Source organism: Mandrillus leucophaeus, unplaced genomic scaffold (genome assembly GCF_000951045.1).
Source record: "Mandrillus leucophaeus isolate KB7577 unplaced genomic scaffold, Mleu.le_1.0 Scaffold60, whole genome shotgun sequence".
NCBI classification, from domain to species: Eukaryota; Metazoa; Chordata; class Mammalia; order Primates; family Cercopithecidae; genus Mandrillus; species Mandrillus leucophaeus.
Genome location: NW_012106475.1, coordinates 3,774,526 through 3,793,342, shown reverse-complemented (window position 1 = coordinate 3,793,342; position 18,817 = coordinate 3,774,526). Strand labels below are relative to the sequence as shown.

Below are 18,817 nucleotides of genomic sequence, written 5' to 3'. Positions count from 1 at the left end.
CCCAGGCTGGAGTGCAATGGTGCGATCTTGGCTCACTGCAAGCTCCGCCTCCCAGGTTCAACTGACTCTCCTGTCTCATCCTCCTGAATAGCTATCCCAGCACTTTTGAGAAACCAAGGCAGGAGGATTGCTTGAGACCAGCCTGGGAAACATGGCAAAACCCCATCTCTACAAAACATAGAAAAATTAGCTGGCCATGCTGGCATGCGCCTGTAGTCCCAGCTACTTGGGAGGCGGAGGGAGGAGGATCACTTGAGCCCAGAAGTCTGAGACCAGCCTGGGCAACATAGCAAGACCCTGTCCCTTAAAAAGAAAGAAAGAAAAAATTTAGCAAACATTCCTATTATAATTCATAAAATAAACATTATGGCCAGGCATAGTAGCTCACGCCCATAATCTAGCACTTTGGGAGGCTGAGGTGAAAGGATCACTCGAGGCCAGGAGTTGATGACCAGCCTGGGCAACACAGGGTCTCTTAAAAAAAAAAAATGAATTGGAGAGATGGTGTTACTTAATGGTTAGAGGCATGAGCATTGGAGCCTGGATGTGAATTCTAGCTCTATTCCTTATTAGCTTTGTGATCTTGGAAAATTACTTCACCCTTGTAGAATTATTTCCTCATAAGTAAAATGAAGACATCACCAAAACTGCTGGTATTTTGTTTTGTGGCGATCAAGTGAAAGATTATGTATTCAATAATACTTATAACTTATTTATTTTTATTTTGAGATGGAGTTTTGCTCTTGCTGCCCAGACTGGAGTGACACGGCACGATCTTGGCTCACTGCAACCTCCACCTTCTGGGTTCAAGACAGCCTCCCGAGTAGCTGGGATTACAGGCATGCGCCACCACATCCGGCTAAGTTTTTGTGTTTTTAGTAGAGACGGGGTTTCTCCATGTTGGTCAGGCCCGTCTTGAACTAATGACCTCAGGTGATCTGCCCGCCTCGGCCTCCCAAAGTGCTGGAATTATAGGCATGGCTACCTCATCCAGCCCCTATAACTTATTTACTATTTTGAAATTGTTGACCATGGAGGAGGGAAAACCTGACATTATATATGTTTATTTCTATGTGGCTAAATTTTCTCCTAGAATATAAATTCATATATTTCTTCTGTTTGTATCAACAGTATACACTACTCTCCAACCATTAAAAATCAGAGACAGCCAAGAGGAAAAACAAACCATAAGGCTTATTTGTGATTTTGGTTTGCAACCCACTTTACTACCAAACAAAAGTATTTTTAAAATATGGACTAGTATTCATATTAGCTGTGACTTCTAAAAGAAAAAGTATTAGTGGGTTGTTCAATCTAAATTACTATGTCTTAATCAAGGCAGCCCAGCTTAAGAATTCATTGAAAATACTGATGCTAACTCAATCATGCTTATTCATTAGCTTAAGTTATATACTAATCAGCTTTCCTACATTTTGACATTATCACCAAGCTGAAGAGAACAGAAGCAAAAATGAGTAAGTTCTGGAACTATTACAAAATTATCCAGTGCTTCCAATTCTACCAGTAGCTTCTTGTCGTTTTGTTTTGTAAGATCTAAGCTGATAATTTTATTTTTCACAGTCACAGGGTTTGCTTCTAGCCATTTCTGTATGATGTAAAAATTTTAAGATTTCCTGCTTCCTGGACCAGCATACTCTCAAGAATTTCTATGCATACTGGTGTTCACCCATGGTTTCTGGGCAACAAAACCTCCTCAGCTTTCCAAATTCTAACTCTAAGACTTATAGAAACATTCAGCATTATCACTTCTATTGATATGGGATGATTCAGATTGCCACTACTCATGTAGAGTACAGTATTAAAGATTTGTTAGAGAATTTAAATTTTAACTTTTTTTTTCTTTAAGGTAAACAAGGCTACAAAAATTAAATAAAAGCTAGATTGTGGCATCCCCGGCCACTGACATATTTGCTAAAATTATGGGTCTGTATGTACTCGTGAGGGATAGAAGGGGGAAGGAGACGGGTGTGTGCATAGTGCAATGGTGTAAGCTCTAGCTTGGAAGCGGGATGAGCCTGGGCTTACAGCTCAGCTCTACCAGTTACCAGGGATCAGCTTCCAGACAAGTGATTTAGCCACTCTGGGTTTCTCTTCTCAGGCTACCGATTTTTCAGAATTATTCAATTAATATATTTAACTGTGTGGATTAAATATATTACATGTAGTGTTTTGGACAAGAAGTTGCTCAATAAATGTGGTTGTCAGTAATAGCAATGTTTTAATAAAAATATTTTTTTTTTTTTCTGAAAAGGATCTCTTACAAATAAAGAGGCCACAAATGTCCCTTAGGACATTCAAAGCTGTCCAAAGGTCAAGCATCTGAAAGGAAAGAACTGAGGAATGGTACACAGAGCAGAAATAAAAGCAGCTGCAGTCTGGGTGAAAAGGGAACTGGGTGAAAAAGAACAAGGGAGCCTAAGATTGGGGAGGGTAAGAATTGGTAAGGATGCTCTTCTTGGGCACAAGCTAGCCAAAAATTGGGCAGCACAGGAACAGCCCAATGATGCAATGACAAAGGTTAGTACAGTCATGAGTCTACTAACAACAGGGATAAGTTCTGCGAAATGCGTCGTTAAGGGATTTCACTGTTGTATGAACATCATAGAGTGTACTCATACAGGCCCAGATGGTATAGCCTACTACACACCCAGGCTATATGGAAGGCACAGTCTATTGCTCACAGGCTACAAACCTGTACAGCATGTTACTGTACTGAATGCTGCAGGCAACTGTAACACAATGGTAAGTATCTGTATCTGTGTATCTACACATCTCTAACCATAGAAGAGGTAGAGTGAAAATACAGGGCCAGGTGCGGTGGCTCACGCCTGTAATCCCAACACTTCGGGAGGCCAAGGCGGGTAGATCACTTGAGGCCAGGAGTTCGAGACCAGTCTGGCCAACATGGTGAAACCCCTCTACTAAAAATACAAAAGTTAGCCGAGTGTGGTGGTGTGCACCTATAGTCTCAGCTACTTAGGAGGCAGAGGCAGGAGAATTGCCTGTATTTCAGCTGCAGAGAGCCAAGATAGTTCCACTGCACTCCAGCCTGGGTGACAGAGTAAGACTGCGTCTCAAAAAAAACAAAAAACAAAAAACAAAACAAACACCGGGCGCAGTGGCTCACACCTGTAATCCCAGCACTTTGGGAGGCCGAGGTGGGTGGATTGATCACAAGGTCAGGAGTTCGAGACCATCCTGACCAACATGGTGAAACCTCATCTCTACTAAAAACACAAAAAATTAGCCAGGTGTGGTGGTGCACGCCTGTAATCCCAGCTACTCAGGAGGCTGAGGCAGGAGAATCGCTTGAACCCGGGAGGCGGAGGTTGCAGTGAGCCAAGATCACCGCCACTGCACTCCGGCCTGGGCGACAGAGAGAGACTCCGTCTAAAAAAAAAAAAAAGACAGTATTATAATCTTATGGGACTACCGTCATACATGTGATCTGTTATTGACCAAAACATCACTATGTAGCACATGACTATATATATTTCTTACTATGTCACAATATCACATGGACATAACCTTTTATTCTCTTTTTTTTTTTTTGAGACAGATTCTTGCTCTGTAGCCCAGGCTGAAGTGCAGTGGCGCAATCTCGGCTCACTGCAACCTCTGCCTCCCGGGTTCAAGCGATTCTCCTGCCTCAGCCTCCAGAGTAGCTGGGATTATAGGTACCCGCCACCATGCCTGGCTAATTTTGTATATTTAGTAGAGATGGGGTTTCACCATGTTGGCCAGGCTGGTCTTGAACTCCTGAACTCACGTGATCCACCCACCTCAGCCTTCCAAAAGTGTTGGGATTACAGGCGTAAGCCACTGCGACCAGCCCCTTTTATTCTCTTTTACCTCTTCCTCAACCCACAGGCTTCCACCAGTATCAGCAACCCTTCCCCACATTCCCTCCTGTACAAATTACTGACTGGAAGTAAATTTGATACTCTTTCTACAATAATGATTTGATAATTTTGTAAAATATTCAGAAACCAATGGTTCTACAATGCCCTAGCCTGAATTCCATCGTCTGCTGTTAAATATGTTCCAATGTTATCCTGAAGGAGCTGGGAGGTCTCTCCCCCATAAACTGGCTCAACTCATTTATTCATATCTTGTGTTTTTGCAAGGATGTTCTTTGTTAGGATCATTCTTTCTGCTTGGACTGCCTTTTCCCATCAAAAACCTGACCACTGGAACTTAAAAGCTGAATTCACAAATTTTGTTTGGAACTGTTTTCTGAATTTTGAAAACATTATCTTCTATAAAAGTCATTTAATATTTACATATTACCTCCTTAAGTATAGTAACTGTTTTTCCACTAACCTATAAACTACTTAAGAGTAAGGATTGTCTTATTTCTTTGTATCTTTCAAAATGCAATCAGTACATAAATACAGAAAAGTTACAAGATTTGTGACCTTAGAAGACTTTTTACTGTGCCATAATTTCTTATCCTTATCCTCAAAATGTGGGTATTAACAGAATCTACTGCAAAGAGCTGTAGTGAAAATTAGATGGGTTTCCATGGGTAAAGTGGGCACTGCACAGTAAGTGCTCTGTAAGTGTTGCTTTCATTACTAGTATCATCATCATCATCTCAGAATTTAAAAAACCAGAATGAACTAAATTAGTAAGATTAATTTAGATATTTGCTAAAGGGACCCATCCTAAGTAATGGATTTATAAATTGTGGCTGATGGAAACATGGGAAACTGCAATGTTCAGTCCAGGTATATGCCCACAATTAAAGAACAATATAACCTAATTAATTAGCCACCTAGCTTCCCAACAGATATTACCTGCATGCCTGCTGAATGCCATATGCTGAGTTAGATTCTGGTGACAAAAAGGTGAGACAGCCCCTTCATGCAGTGAGCTCACATTAGCAGGGAAGAACACAGGATAACAATACCAAACCCAGAAAGTCTGCTGACTTATGACAGAAGGATTCCTAATTCAGATTGGAAAAGTAATGAAAGGGAATCTAAGAAAGCTCCTCAAAGGAGCAAAACCTTTAAGGAAAAAAGGTAGGAAGGCCAGAAAACCAGAATATGCGAAGCAGAGACAAGGCTGTTGTGTGTGTGTGTGTGTTTTTTTTTTGAGACGGAGTTGTCACCCAGGTTGGCTCCCTTTAACTTCCGCCTCCTGGGTTCAAGCAATTCTCCTGCCTCAGCCTCCCAAGTAGCTGAGATTACAGGTGTCCACCACCACGCCCGGCTAATTTCTGTATTTTTTAGTCAAGATGGGGCTTCACCACATTGGCCAGGCTGGTCTCAAATACCTGACCTCAGGTGATCTGCCCGCCCTGGCCTCCCAAAGTGCTGGGATTACAGGTGTGAGCCACAGTGCCCGGCCTGCTGTTTTTTTTTTTTGAGATGGGAGTTTTGCTCTTCCTGCTCAGGCTGGAGTGCGGTGGCATGATCTCAAGCTCACTGCAACCCCCACCTCTCAGGTTTAGGTGATTCTCCTGCATCACCCTCCCGAGTAGATGGGACTACAGGTGCGTGCTACCACATCCGGCTAATTTTTTTTGGTATTTTTAGCAGAGACGGGGTTTCACCGTGTTAGCCAGGATGGTCTCGCTCTCTGACCTCATGCTCCGCCTGCCTCGGCTTCCCAAAGTGCTGGGATTACAGGCGTGAATCACCACACCCGACCTTCAGTAAGGTTTTAAGGAATAATGCATTAATTAAATAGTGGTGGTTTTCATGATCTAAATACTAAAAAGTTTCCAATTTCTGCCTGAGTCCAATTCTGATACTATTCCTTTTTGACTCTCTGAACAAGAGAAGTGGGCTTGCTCTTTATTGATTCAACTATTAACACTGGACATGACGATTTGCACATGAGAGAAACCGACACTGGATAGCGATTTCAGGACAGAGAAAAATGCTGAAGGAGAGTTTTTGTTTTTTTTGAGACGGAGTCTCGCTCTGTCGCCCAGGCTGGAGTGCGGTGGCATGATCTTGGCTCACTGCAACTCTGACTCCCAGGTTCAAGCAATTCTTCTGCCTTAGCCTCCGAAGTAGCTGGGACTACAGGCACGCGCCACCATGCCTGGCTAATTGAAGTTTTTGTTTTTTTAACTTGACCACTCTTCCTGACCTACATGATCCATTTACCTACCACCAGAAAGACAAAGGTACACAGTCCACAGTTCTTACTTTGAGCCCGTTGCTTGGTAAAAGTCTTACCTGATCCAGGAGTGATAAGAGGCCCCTCTAATTCAAGTGCCTCATCTTCAGACTGGTCATCTAGCTTCTTCTTTTTTTTCTTTGTTGGATCTCTGGGTTTCTTTAAGAGAGAAAGTTCTTCGGGGTGTCTGATATCTGTTAAAAAAATACATTGTTTTACTAGAACAAAGGAAAATTTAAACACTTTACATTTAGCAAATCTACTGTTTCAAGATAAGAATTTGTAACTTCCTTCTGTATGTCTGAGTTGTGTCAGACATTGATGTCATACAAAATACTGATTATGACACATAAACTACCCAAAGCATTCTTAATTCCTAACTATATAATCAATGTAATGACCTCAAAGTGGAGATAACAATCTACTAGGGTACAGAAAAAATATTAGAAGCCCTTATTTATATACTTATTTTTTATCTAAAACTGGAAGAAAAATTGAGATTTATATGTCCTTCACTCATAACGTACACATGATAAATGAAGTAAATGTCATGATACTTTTAAATCATTACCAAACCCCAATATTTTTTTCTGAGATGAGTTTCACTCTCATTGCACAGGCTGGAGTGCAAAATGGAGTGATCTCGGCTCACGGCAACCTCCGCCTCCCAGGTTCAAGTGATTCTCCTGCCTCAGCCTCCCGAGTAGCTGGGATTACAGGCATAGCTAATTTTGTATTTTTAGTAGAGATGGGGATTCTCCGTGTTGATCAGGCTGGTCTCGAACTCCTGACCTCAGGTGATCCACCTGCCTCGGCCTCTCAAGTGCTGGGATTACAGGCATAAGCCAACGTGCCCGGCCCCAAATCCCAAATTTTAATTGATTCAAATATTCTGCCCTGTATCAAATGGCTGCAAGTTGCTGATCTATTTTCATTTGAGGAGTCTGATAACAAGCAAAATGGTTAAATGAAAATAACAAAAGAAATTAAAAATGACCCAAGTAAACACACACACACGCATATAATATTACATATTGCACACCATGTTCACAAATTGCAAGACTCAATTTTGTTAAGAAGTCAATTCTCCTCAAATTAAGCTAAAGATTTAATGAGATGCCAGTCAAAATTCCAATTTGCTTTTCTGTAGAAATTGACAGATTGTAAAATTTATATGAAAATGAGAGCAATCCTAGAATAGTCAAAGACATTCTTAAAAAGAACAAAATTGGACGACTTGCACTAACTGATTTTAAGACATCATAAAGCTGTATCAATCAAGATACTGCACTTACTGGCTTTATGATAAGACGTACAGATGAATGAAACAGAAGTGGGCCCCCAAAACAGGCCTACATATGGGTGATCAGAATTTTTTGACAAAGATACCAAGGCAATTCAAGGCGAAGGAAAAACCTTTTCAACAAAGTGCTGAACAATGATTCATATGTATATTTTTAAAGACCATTAACCCTTATAACAATATGCGAAAATTAATTCTAAATGACCACTGATCTAAACACAACAGCCAAAATAATGAAACTAGAAGCATAAGACGACAAAGATTTCTTAGATAGGACAACACAAAAAAGGAACCACAAAAAAATTGCCCTTTATTTAAAAACAAAAAAAAACCCAACCTACCTACTCTTTAAAAGACACTGTTGAGAAAACAAAAAGACAAGCACATAATGGGACAACATATTTGCAGCGCATATATCTGACAAAAGACTTGTATTCTGAATACATAGAGAGCCCAAACAACTCAAGAAGACAAACGAACTAAGGATCTGGACAATCACTTCATCAAAGAAATATGACCAAGCAGCACATGAAAAGATACTTGACATTATCAGCCATCAGGGAAATACAAATTAAAACCACAGTGAGATAGCGGTATCCACACATCAGAGAGGCCAGCATTAAAAAGACATACTACCCAGTGTCAGTGAGGATGTGAAGAGGAACTTGAACTCTCGTAAGCGGCTGGTGGGACTATTAAATGAGACAATTTTTTGAAAACAGCTCAGCAATTTTGTATAAACATACATGTACCACACAACTCAAGACATTCTACCCCTAATTATTTACCCAAGAAGATGAAAAGCACATTTGTAATAACTTGATTCATAAAAGCCAAAACTGAAAATAACCCAGATGGATAAACAAAAATGTGATATTTGCAAACCAATGGTATACTACTTAGACAATGGAACACAACTCATCAATCAGTAAAAAGAAACAAACTATTGACACATGCAATAAAATGAATGACTCTCAAATTTATTAAGTGGAAGACAAATTAGAAAAGAGTATATGTGATTCCATTCATAAAATTCCAGAAAATGCCAACAAATCCGTAGTGACAGAGAGCAGATCAATTTGCTGGGAGCTGAAGTTTGACAGGTGACAGAAATATTCTGAATGTTGATTGTGGTGGTTTCAAAGGTATAAGTATCTGTCACAACTCAAATTTTACACTTTAAACAGATACAGTTTATTGTATCTATTATACCACAACAAAGTTAATTAAAAAACAGTGTGAAACGATGAAGAACCCAAAAATTAACAGTAAAAAAGAAAAGCCGCAGAAAGGAGAAGCAATAGGTCTACAGTCATGCGTCACTTAAGGATGGGGATGTGTTCTGAGAAATGTGTCCTTAGGCAATTCCATTTTATTTTTTGTAGAGATGGGGTCTTGTCATGATGCCAAGGCTCCAAGAGTTTGGTCTCCAAACTCCTTGGCCTCCCAAAGTAATGGGATCTATTATAGATGTGAGCCACTGCACCTTTTTTTTTTTTTTAAGATGGAATCTTGCCCTGTGGCCCAGGCTGGAGTGCAGTGGTGCGATCTGGGCTCACTGCAAGTTCCGCCTCCTGGGTTCACACCATTCTCCGGCCTCAGCCTCCCCAGTAGCTGGGACTACAGGCACCCGCCACCACGCCCGGCTAATTTTTTGTATTTTTAGTAGAGGTGGGGTTTCACTGTTATTAGTCAGGATGGTCGCGATCTCCTGACCTCGTGATCCGCCCGCCTTGGCCTCCCAAAGTGCTGGAATTACAGGCGTGAGGCACCGCGCCCGGTCGCTGCATTTATTTTTAAAATTTATTTTAAAAATAAAGTAATTGCACTACGATGTTACAAAAGCTACATCATCACAAGGAGACAGAAAATTTTCAACTCCATTATAATCTTAAGGAGCTATCATTGGATATGTGGTTCATCGTTGGCCAAAATGTTGCTATGCAGCCCATGACTGAGTATCACAATGTCTGCAGCACTACACTATATGCCAGCGTATGAAGAAAACAGACAACACAATTCATATCACTACAAAACTTGTAAAGCTGTAGACTGCTAATTACTGGATCAAAATTTTACATGTGGCAGTTTACAGCTTTAGGAGCCCATGACATCCACTAGATTCAACCCAGTATTATAAATTCAGAAAGCTTTTTGTTTGTAGGGGACCTGAAACTAGGATCCTACCATGCTGCCACAGAGTTGATGAGGCACAATTTAAGGTGGAAGCACACAGCCAAACTACCTAGATTCAAATCCTAGTTCCACTATTTATTAGCTGTATGACTCTGGGCAAGCTACTCAGCCTGTCAGTGTCTGAGTTTCCTCATCTCAAATGAGAACAGTGCCTCAGGAGGTAGTTGTATAAATTAAATGATACATAACAAATGCTTTGTAAGTATTTGTGTCTTAATGTTTTTCCTCTAATTATAAAACGGCTAACAAGAGAGGCCAGGCAAGGTGTCTCACGCCTGTAATCCCAGCACTTTGGGAGGCCAAAGTGGGAGAAGTGCTTGAGCTCAGGAGTTCAAGACCAGCCTGGGCAACATAGGAAGACCTTTTCTCTACAAAAAAAAAAAGTTTTTTTTTAAATTAACCAGGCATAGTGGTGCACACCTAGAGTCCCAGCTACTCGGGAGGCTGAGGTGGGAAGACTGCCTGAGCCTGGGTGTCCAGGCTGCAGTGAGCCGTGACTGGGCCACTGCTCTCCAGCCTGGATGACAGAGCAAGACCATCTCCAGAACAAATAACACACACACACACACACACACACACACACACACACACACCATGGTAGAAACTTGGAAGTTACCCCCCCTGGCAAAAAAATATAAATAACTGAATCATTTAAAATGTGTTCTTTCAGTACCATAAGACAGGGTAAAAAATAAAATGTGCTTATAAAAGATGAAATATGACTAGTAAATGATGGTTTTAACAACTGCGTAATATTCTATGTAAATAAATCATAATTTAATCATTCTTCTAATATTGAGCCCATTATAAATAATATTTAATAATTCTACAAACATCTATGTCCATCTTTGTCCATATTTTATTTCAGAATTCACTGGAGTAGAATTACTGGATTAAAGGTTATAATATAATTTTAAGGCAAAGATGGAAGATGGATATATGTTCTTGTTTTATGTATTTGATTAGTAGTAACGTACATCTTTTCATGTGTTTTTAATAATTTATATATATTTTCTTTTCTCATTTTTCTGTAAGATTTCTTCAAATCAAAGTTAATTTGCACGTAAAAAACTTTCTTCTTTTTTTGGTCCATGTTTAAATAACAAGCCCAAATAAATTATTTTAATAAGTATATGGGTTTTGGTCTGGTTTTCTGTTAGAAACACTGGGTCAGGCACGACAGCTCACGCCTGTAAACCCAGCACTTTGGGAGGCTGAGACGGGTAGAGCACCTAAGGTCAAGAATTTGAAACCAGCCTGGTCAACACAGTGAAACCCCGTATCTACTAAAAATACAAAATTAGCTGGGTATGGTAGCGCATGCCTGTAATCCCAGCTATTCCGGAGGCTGAGGCAGGGGAATCACTTGAACCCAAGAGGCGGAGGTTGCAGTGAGTTGAGATCATGCCACTGCACTCCAGCCTGGGCAACAAGAGTGAAACTCCATCTCAAAAAATAAGAAAGAAAGAAAGAAAGAAAGGAACACTCTGGGACATAACTAGGTTTTCATTTTGTTCTGTATTTTACAGGCTATTTTCTGATGGGTTTTCTGAAACCTGAAAATGGAATTAACAGAAGAACTATCCTGAATGAATATGTGACCACAGAGTAGGTGACTATAACTGCTCTTCAATTATTAATAAATTTCGGGTAAGTATATCTAGTAAAGAGCAGAAATCATGTTAACAAGTAAATACTTGCTCCTTAAATTCTGCCACTTTCTTGAAAGCATCTAGGCATATCTGATTTTTTTTTTTAAAAAACATACTACAGCATTTTTCAGCTAAAGTTACACAATTAAAAATCAAATATTTTCTTCGTTCTTGTATATTTAGGTTATAAAGTTAACCCGCTTATCCTCAAATGTAATTCTTGGGGTTTCATGGATTAGCAATGATTGCTATAATTAGGTAGGTTCAGAAACTCAGAAGTGATTTCAAGTGTATCTTTTGAACCTAAGATTTATCTAATACAGCTGCATCATGATTTCCTAGAGTTATTTTTAAAGGAATAAGATTTAACACGTGAAGAGATCTAATGATTTATGAATTCTACTTTTAATTCACAATGATTCCTCAGCTTTAAATGCCAATGGTGTCATACGGGGATAAAATAAAGGCATTAGAAAATTCCAAGCCTCTGAATAAGCAGTTGTCTATACTGCTTCAATATTAAGTGGAGGTAGGGTGGTGGTGGAGTAATCTATCTCTCCACCCTTTCATTTCTCCAAAGTAAATGAAGTACTAGTATGTGATGAAATATCTAAAAAGTATTGAAGTATAAATAACAAATCCTTATATAACAAATCTCATGCCTTAGATATGATATGCTTCTATCAAAGTCATCACAGGCACTATTTAGTGGGAGACAGTAAAGCAAGCATTACATTTCGAAAAGTTCTCCCAAATGTTTCCGGCATATCCCCGAGGTTTGAGAGTCACCGTACTCCATGATTCAAATGTATTTTTGTTCCTAGGTCATTTTCTGTCTGGCTCACAAACCAGGTAGTATTAAATGTATAATAATATGCATATTTACATTAGTAAAAGATTATTAAGTAGCTTTTACATCAGTCTTAAGTAGATAAAGCAGTTCTTAACTAGATGGGCCCATGAGAATTGCTTGTAAAATCAATAATAACAATATTAAAAATACATGCTGGGGCCATATCCTCAGATTTTTGCAGTAGCTCAGGGCTCCAGCAGCTTGTTTTATAGAAGTTCTGTAGGCAATTCTGATTCCAGCTTTTTTTCTTTTTTTTTTTTGAGACGGAGTCTTGCTCTGTCGCCCAGGCTGGAGAGTGCAGTGGCGCAATCTCAGCTCACTGCAACCTCCGCCTCCCGGGTTCAAGCAATTCTCCTGCCTCAGCCTTCTGAGTAGCTGGGATTGCGGGTGCCTGCCACCACACCCAGCTAAGTTTTTGTATTTTTAGTAGAGATGGGGTTTCACAGTATTAGCCAGGATGGTCTCGATCTCCTGACCTAATGATCAGCCAGCCTCGGCCTCCCAAAGTGCTGGGATTACAGGTGTAAGCCACTGCACCCAGCCTCGAGCTTCTTGATAATCACTAGCTTGGGGAAGGGAGAGAATGAAGGGTAGGAAGAATGACTTCTTATTTTTCTAATGGTAGGTAGTTCCATATTGGAAGTGGGTAGCCATTGGCTGCATATGAAGTATGAATAAGTGGTTTTCATTTCATTACAACAATAACGAAGTAAACCTAACTCTCCACATTAAGACACTGATTATTTCACTGACATGAGAATTTAGGACTTACTGATTTACTGTATGCCTTGTCTCAAGAAGTAATGAATAGATTTAGAAATCTGTATAAGATTTCTAAATGTGTAAGAGTGGGGCTGGAGAAGAGAATAAATAATTAAACAGAATTTATATCAAAATAAAACATACCCAGAGGACTGTGAGACATGAAAACTTTAAAATGGCCATACCAAAATACTATACTAATTTATGCTCAATTTTACATTTCAATAAGGATAAGCTAGCATTTATGAGGCACTACACAAAGCAGTGCTCTAGAACCTCTATAACAGAATATACAGAAATGAATTGACAGGGGCTCACTGTCACGCAGGCTGGAATGAAGTAGTGTTAGTGTGATCACAGCTCACTGCAGCCTCGACTTCCTGGGCTCAGGCAATCTTCTGGCCTTAGCCTCCCAAAATACTGGGAATGCAGGCCTGAGCCACTACACCCAGTCACAGCAATGAAATTTAATGTTTATTATAATTAGCATGTTACCAAACAGAAGACAAATCTAGTCTAATCTATACAGGCTATATAAATACTACACATATAAAAAAGCATGAGGGTGAGGAATTGAGAAACTGAGATAAAGAAGGGTTCTCAGGGAAGATAAAGCTTTCTGGTTAAAAAAGCATATTGAATATGTGCATTTATTTTCACTCCTTTTTAAAAACACGTAAAAAATAAAGAAAACATAAACCTATAAGGGCCCCCAAAATGGAAGAAAATATTGGATAATAAATCTCATAAAAGTTTTGGGAGGCAGAAGTCAGATGGAACAGTAACTTTGTAAACTGGATAAATATAAAACCAAGGTGTTTGTAGAAGTAGGTACCAATGGGAAACACCCTGATTCACTGTTCTAATCTTCAAACCGAGGCACAGAAAACAGACTACCTGAAAAAATTTAGTCCGCCCCAACGTCCCTTTCCTGTTCCATTACTGAATTAAACTCAGGTAACCTACTCCACAGACACACACCCTTTAGGATCCTTTACAAGCAGAACCTGAATAGCCCTAGGGAAAAGATCTTTTAGATACTGATGTTTGAAAAAGCTTGCTCAATTTGTCTAAATACCTTACAGAGGGATGATGAGCTAAAATCCATACAATATAGAGCTTCCTATAAGGCAATGATAATGTCCCAGGCGGGCGTGGCTCCTGCCTGTAATCTCAGCACTTTGGGAGGCTGAGGTGGGCAGATCATGAGGTCAGGAGATGGAGACAATCCTGGCTAACATGGTGAAACCCCGTTTCTACTAAAGATACAAAAAAAAAAAAAAAAAAAAATTAGCTGGGTGTGGTGCCGGGCGCCTGTAGTCCCAGCTACTCAGGAGGCTGAGGCAGGAGAACGGCATGAACCCGGGAGGCGGAGCTTGCAGTGAACCGAGATTGCGCCACTGCACTCCAGCCTGGGTGACAGAGCGAGACTCCGTCTGAAAAAAAAGTGCCCCAGCATTAAACATATGAACAGACAGCCAATGATTACTAGACACTTGAGAAAGGCTTCTGTGGTGGGCAGAATACTAAAGGTTTAAGATCCCTACCCATGGTTACACAAGCACCAATCTAGGTACTGCTGTGAGGAGTTTTTGCAAATGAATTAAGATTACTTATCAACTCATTTTAGGGAGATTATCCTGGGTTATCTGGGTAAACCCAATGTAATGACATGAGGCCTCAGGAACAGAAGAGGCAGGCAGAAGAGAGCTGAGACAGGAGTGGTCAGATAAATTCGGAGAGAAGACCTTGACTTGCTGTTACTGGCTTTGAAGATAGAGGAAGAGGGCCACAAGCAATGTGGAGAGCCTTTAGGAGTTGAGAATGACCCCTGGCAGACAAGCCAGAGGGAACCTTAGTCTTACAATCACACAGAACCAAATTCTACCACGCAAAATTCATTATCAGAGCCTCCAGGAAGGAATGCAGCCTTGCTGACACCTTAACTTCAGCCACTCAAGAGTCTACAGAGGACATGAGTGAGCCACTGTGTATACATACACCTTTAACCTACAGCGACTGTGAGATAAATTCGTGCTGTTTCGGGCTGCTAAACTTATGGTAATTTGTTATGGCAGCAATGCAACACTAACAAACCTTCCAACAGGAAAGACAAGAGACCAAACAAAAAGAAAAATAACTTATGAGAAACAGACACGACGCAGACTACAGAGAACAAAACACAACATGCTTAATGAAGAGGCTGAGAAAAAGACAATGACATCTAGAAGAGATAAACAGGACAATATAAAAAACAATGAGAGGTGGTGTTCACACCTGTAATGCCAGCACTTTGGGAGGCCGAGGTGGGTGGATCACCTGAGGTCAGGAGTTCAAGACCAGCCTGGCCAACCTGGTGAAACCCTGTCTCTACTAAAAATACAAAAAATTAGCTGAGCGTGGTGGAGTGCGCCTGTAGTCCCAGTTATTCGGGAGGCTGAGGCAGAAGAATTGCTTGAACCCAGGAGGCGGAGGTTGCAGTGAACCCAGATCGCACCACTGCACTCCAGCCTGGGCAACAACAGCAAAACTCTGTCTCAAAAAAAAAAAAAACAGATTAAGAAAGAGACTTTAGATATTAACAATGGAGGGGGAAGGGTCCTTTCCATTTATTTTCACTATTCTGTTGAAGTACAACTTATATAAAGTCCACAAATCTTAAATATATTTAAGAATACCTGTGTAACAAACATCCAGATAGAAATACGAAACACTGAAAACTGGCCAGGCGCAGTGGCTCATGCTTGTAATCCCAGCACTTTAGGAGGCCGAGGCGGGTGGATTACCCAAAGTCAGGAGTTCAAGACCAGCCTAGGCAACATGGTGAAACCCTGTCTCTATTAAAAATACAAAAACTAGCCAGGCATGGTTGTGAGTGCCTGTAATCCCAGCTACTTGGGAGGCTGAGGCAGGAGAATCACTTGAACCCGGGAGATGGAGGTTGCAGTGAGCTGAGGTCACACCACTGTACTCTAGCTTGGGTGGCAGAGTAAGACTCTGTCTCAAAACAACAACAACAACAACAACAAAAAACAAAAAAAAAAACCAAAAAACAAAAACCCAAAACACTGAAAATTAAAATGTGATAGTCACCAAAAAAAAAAAAAAGGTCAAGCAAGTGGATCCATCCAAGAACAATGTCTGACTAACAGTAACAGAGAGAACAGAGAAAACAAAGAGGAGGAAATTATCAAGGAAATAATATTATGAAACAACTCCCCATAAATACAAGCAATATCCCCTAGTCAGAAGTCTCCAGCACAATGAATGAAAATAAAACCCTAACCAGGCAGGGCGCATTGTTAGAAAATTTCAAAATGGCAGGGAAAAGAACAGATCCCAAAAGTTTCCAGTGAGAAAAGGCAGTCTACAAAAAAGATTAAAAATAAAACTCAAGCTTTTTTTGCTGCATCTACTGCAAGAATGAAGACCATTCTCAGCAATCAGACTGTCGACATTACAGAAAATGTTGACATTACTCTGAAGGGACGCACAGTTATCGTGAAGGGCCCCAGAGGAACCCTGGGGAGGGACTTCAATCACATCAATGTAGAACTCAGCCTTCTTGGAAAGAAAAAAAAGAGGCTTCGGGTTGACAAATGGTGGGGTAACAGAAAGGAACTGGCTACCATTCGGACTATTTGTAGTCATGTACAGAACATGATCAAGGGTGTTACACTGGGCTTCCATTACAAGATGAGGTCTGTGTATGCTCACTTCCCCATCAACGTCGTTATCCAGGAGAATGGGTCTCTTGTTGAAATCCGAAATTTCTTGGGTGAAAAATACATCCGCAGGGTTTGGATGAGACCACGTATTGCTTGTTCGGTATCTCAAGCCCAGAAAGATGAATTAATCTTTGAAGGAAATGACATTAAGCTTGTTTCAAATTCAGCGGCTTTGATTCAGCAAGTCACAACAGTTAAAAACAAGGATATCAGGAAATTTTTGGATGGTATCTATGTCTCTGAAAAAGGAACTGTTCAGTAGGCTAATGAATAAGATCTAAGAGTTATCCAGCTACAGAAAAAAGATATCAGATGACTCCTAAGACCTATTTGTGATATTTAAATGATGCAATAAAAGACCTGTTGATTTGGAAAAAATAAAAAATAAAACAAACAAACAAACTCAAGAACATTATTAGGAGGCCAGGCATGGTGGTCATGCCTGTAATCTCAGCACTTTGGGAGATGAAGGTGGGAGGGCTGCTTGAGGTCAGGAGCTCAAGACAAGTCTAGGCAACATAGTGATACCCCGTCTTTACAAAAAATTAAAAGATTAGGCAGGCATGGTGGTACACGCCTGTAGTCCCAGCTACTTGAGAAGCTGAAGCAGGAAGATTGCTTGAGCCCAGGAGTTAGAGATTAGAGTGAGCTGTGATTGTGCCACTGCAGTCCAGCCTGGGCAACAGAGCAAGACCCTGTCTCTTAAGGAAAAAAAAAAAAAAAGAAAAAAAAAAAAAGAAAACTATCAGGACTATTAATAGCAACATTGGAAGCCAAAACATAATTTAACAATGACTTCCAAATTCTGAGGGAAAAATAATTTTTGATCCAACAATTCTATTAAAGGGCAGAATAAAGACAAACACAGTATCTCAAAAATTTACATCCCATTCACCTTTTTCTTACTATCCTGATGGAGAATTCCACCAACATGAGAGAGCAAATTAACACTGAGGAAAACTCAAAAGATAAAATACAAGAGAGAAGAGAAGATAATGCTGAAGGTAAGTCCTAGGGCTGTGACTTTCCACCTTGGCCAAGAAAATATCCACCCCAGAGTGCAAGAGGATGTCTAGGAAGAAAAAAAGAAAAGTGGGGAGATTGACTATAATCTGAAAATGTATTTGATCACGTTGAAAATTAAGGAGAATAACAGAAAGTAAACAAATCAGCAACCGATACATGTTGCAAAAGCAGCAAATAGTAAAAAGACATAGGACACTTTGGGAAGCAAAGATGGGAAAACTGCTTGAGACCCCAGGAGTTAGAAACCAGCCTGGCGCCTGAAATCCCAGCACTTTGGGAGGCCGAGGTGGGTGGATCACCTGCAGTCAGGAGTTTGAGACCAGCCTGGCCAACATAGTGAAACCCCATCTCTACTAAAAATACAAAAACTAAGCTGGGCACAGTGGCTCATGCCTGTAATCTCAGCACTTTGGGAGGCCAAGGTGGGCAGATCACCTAAGGTCAGGAGTTCAAGACCAGCCTGGCCAACGTGGTGAAACCCCAAATCCACTAAAAATAAAAACATTAGCTGGGCATGGTGGCACGCACCTATAACCCCAGCTACTAAAGAGGCTGAGACAGGAGAATTGCTTGAACCTGGGAGGTGGAGGTTGCAGTGAGCCAAGATCGCGCCATCACACTCCAGCCTGGGTGACAGATAAAGACTCTGTCTCAGGAAAAAAAACACAAAAAAACAAAAATTAGCCAGGCGTGGTGACATGTGCCTGTAATCCCAGCTACTCGGCAGGCTGAGGAATAAGAATCTCTTGAACCCAGGAGGTGGAGGTTGCAGTGAGCCGAGACTGCACCACTGCACTCTAGCCTAGGTGACAGAGCAGGACTCTTCCTAAAAAAAAAAAAAAAAAAAAAAAAAAAAAAAAAAAAAAAAAGAAAAGAAAAGAAAAGAAACCAGCCTGGGAAATATGGTGAGACCCCATCTCTAAAAGGAGGGGAAAAAAAAAAAAGGCATACGAGATAGGAAAGGTAAAAATACACATTTTGGCTCGGAAAGTAAAAATGTCTGCTTTGTTAATGTCAACAATGACAGTGATTCAGCCAAAAATTATAACAGTTATAATAAAGAAGAAAGGGTTGAAGCCAGGTGAGGTGGCTCATGCCTGCAATCCCCAGCACTTTGGGAGGCCAGGGCAGGTGGATCACT

General features: G+C 40.5%; 2 protein-coding genes across 4 annotated transcripts in view; one reads left to right on the top strand and one right to left on the bottom strand.

Moving 5' to 3' along the window:
• The window catches only part of FERMT2 (fermitin family member 2), a 96,036-nt gene that overhangs the window by 30,553 nt on the left and 46,666 nt on the right, over positions 1-18,817 (bottom strand). For all 3 annotated transcript variants that reach the window (XM_011999717.1, XM_011999716.1, XM_011999718.1), the window contains one exon: positions 6,216-6,350. In XM_011999717.1, coding sequence (XP_011855107.1) covers positions 6,216-6,350 — 135 coding nt within the window. The remainder of the gene's footprint in view (positions 1-6,215; positions 6,351-18,817) is intronic.
• On the top strand, positions 16,323-17,016 carry LOC105553596 (60S ribosomal protein L9-like). The gene has a single exon (XM_011999715.1). It carries the CDS (start codon positions 16,346-16,348, stop codon positions 16,910-16,912), a length of 567 nt encoding a protein of 188 aa, XP_011855105.1. The 5' UTR covers positions 16,323-16,345; the 3' UTR covers positions 16,913-17,016.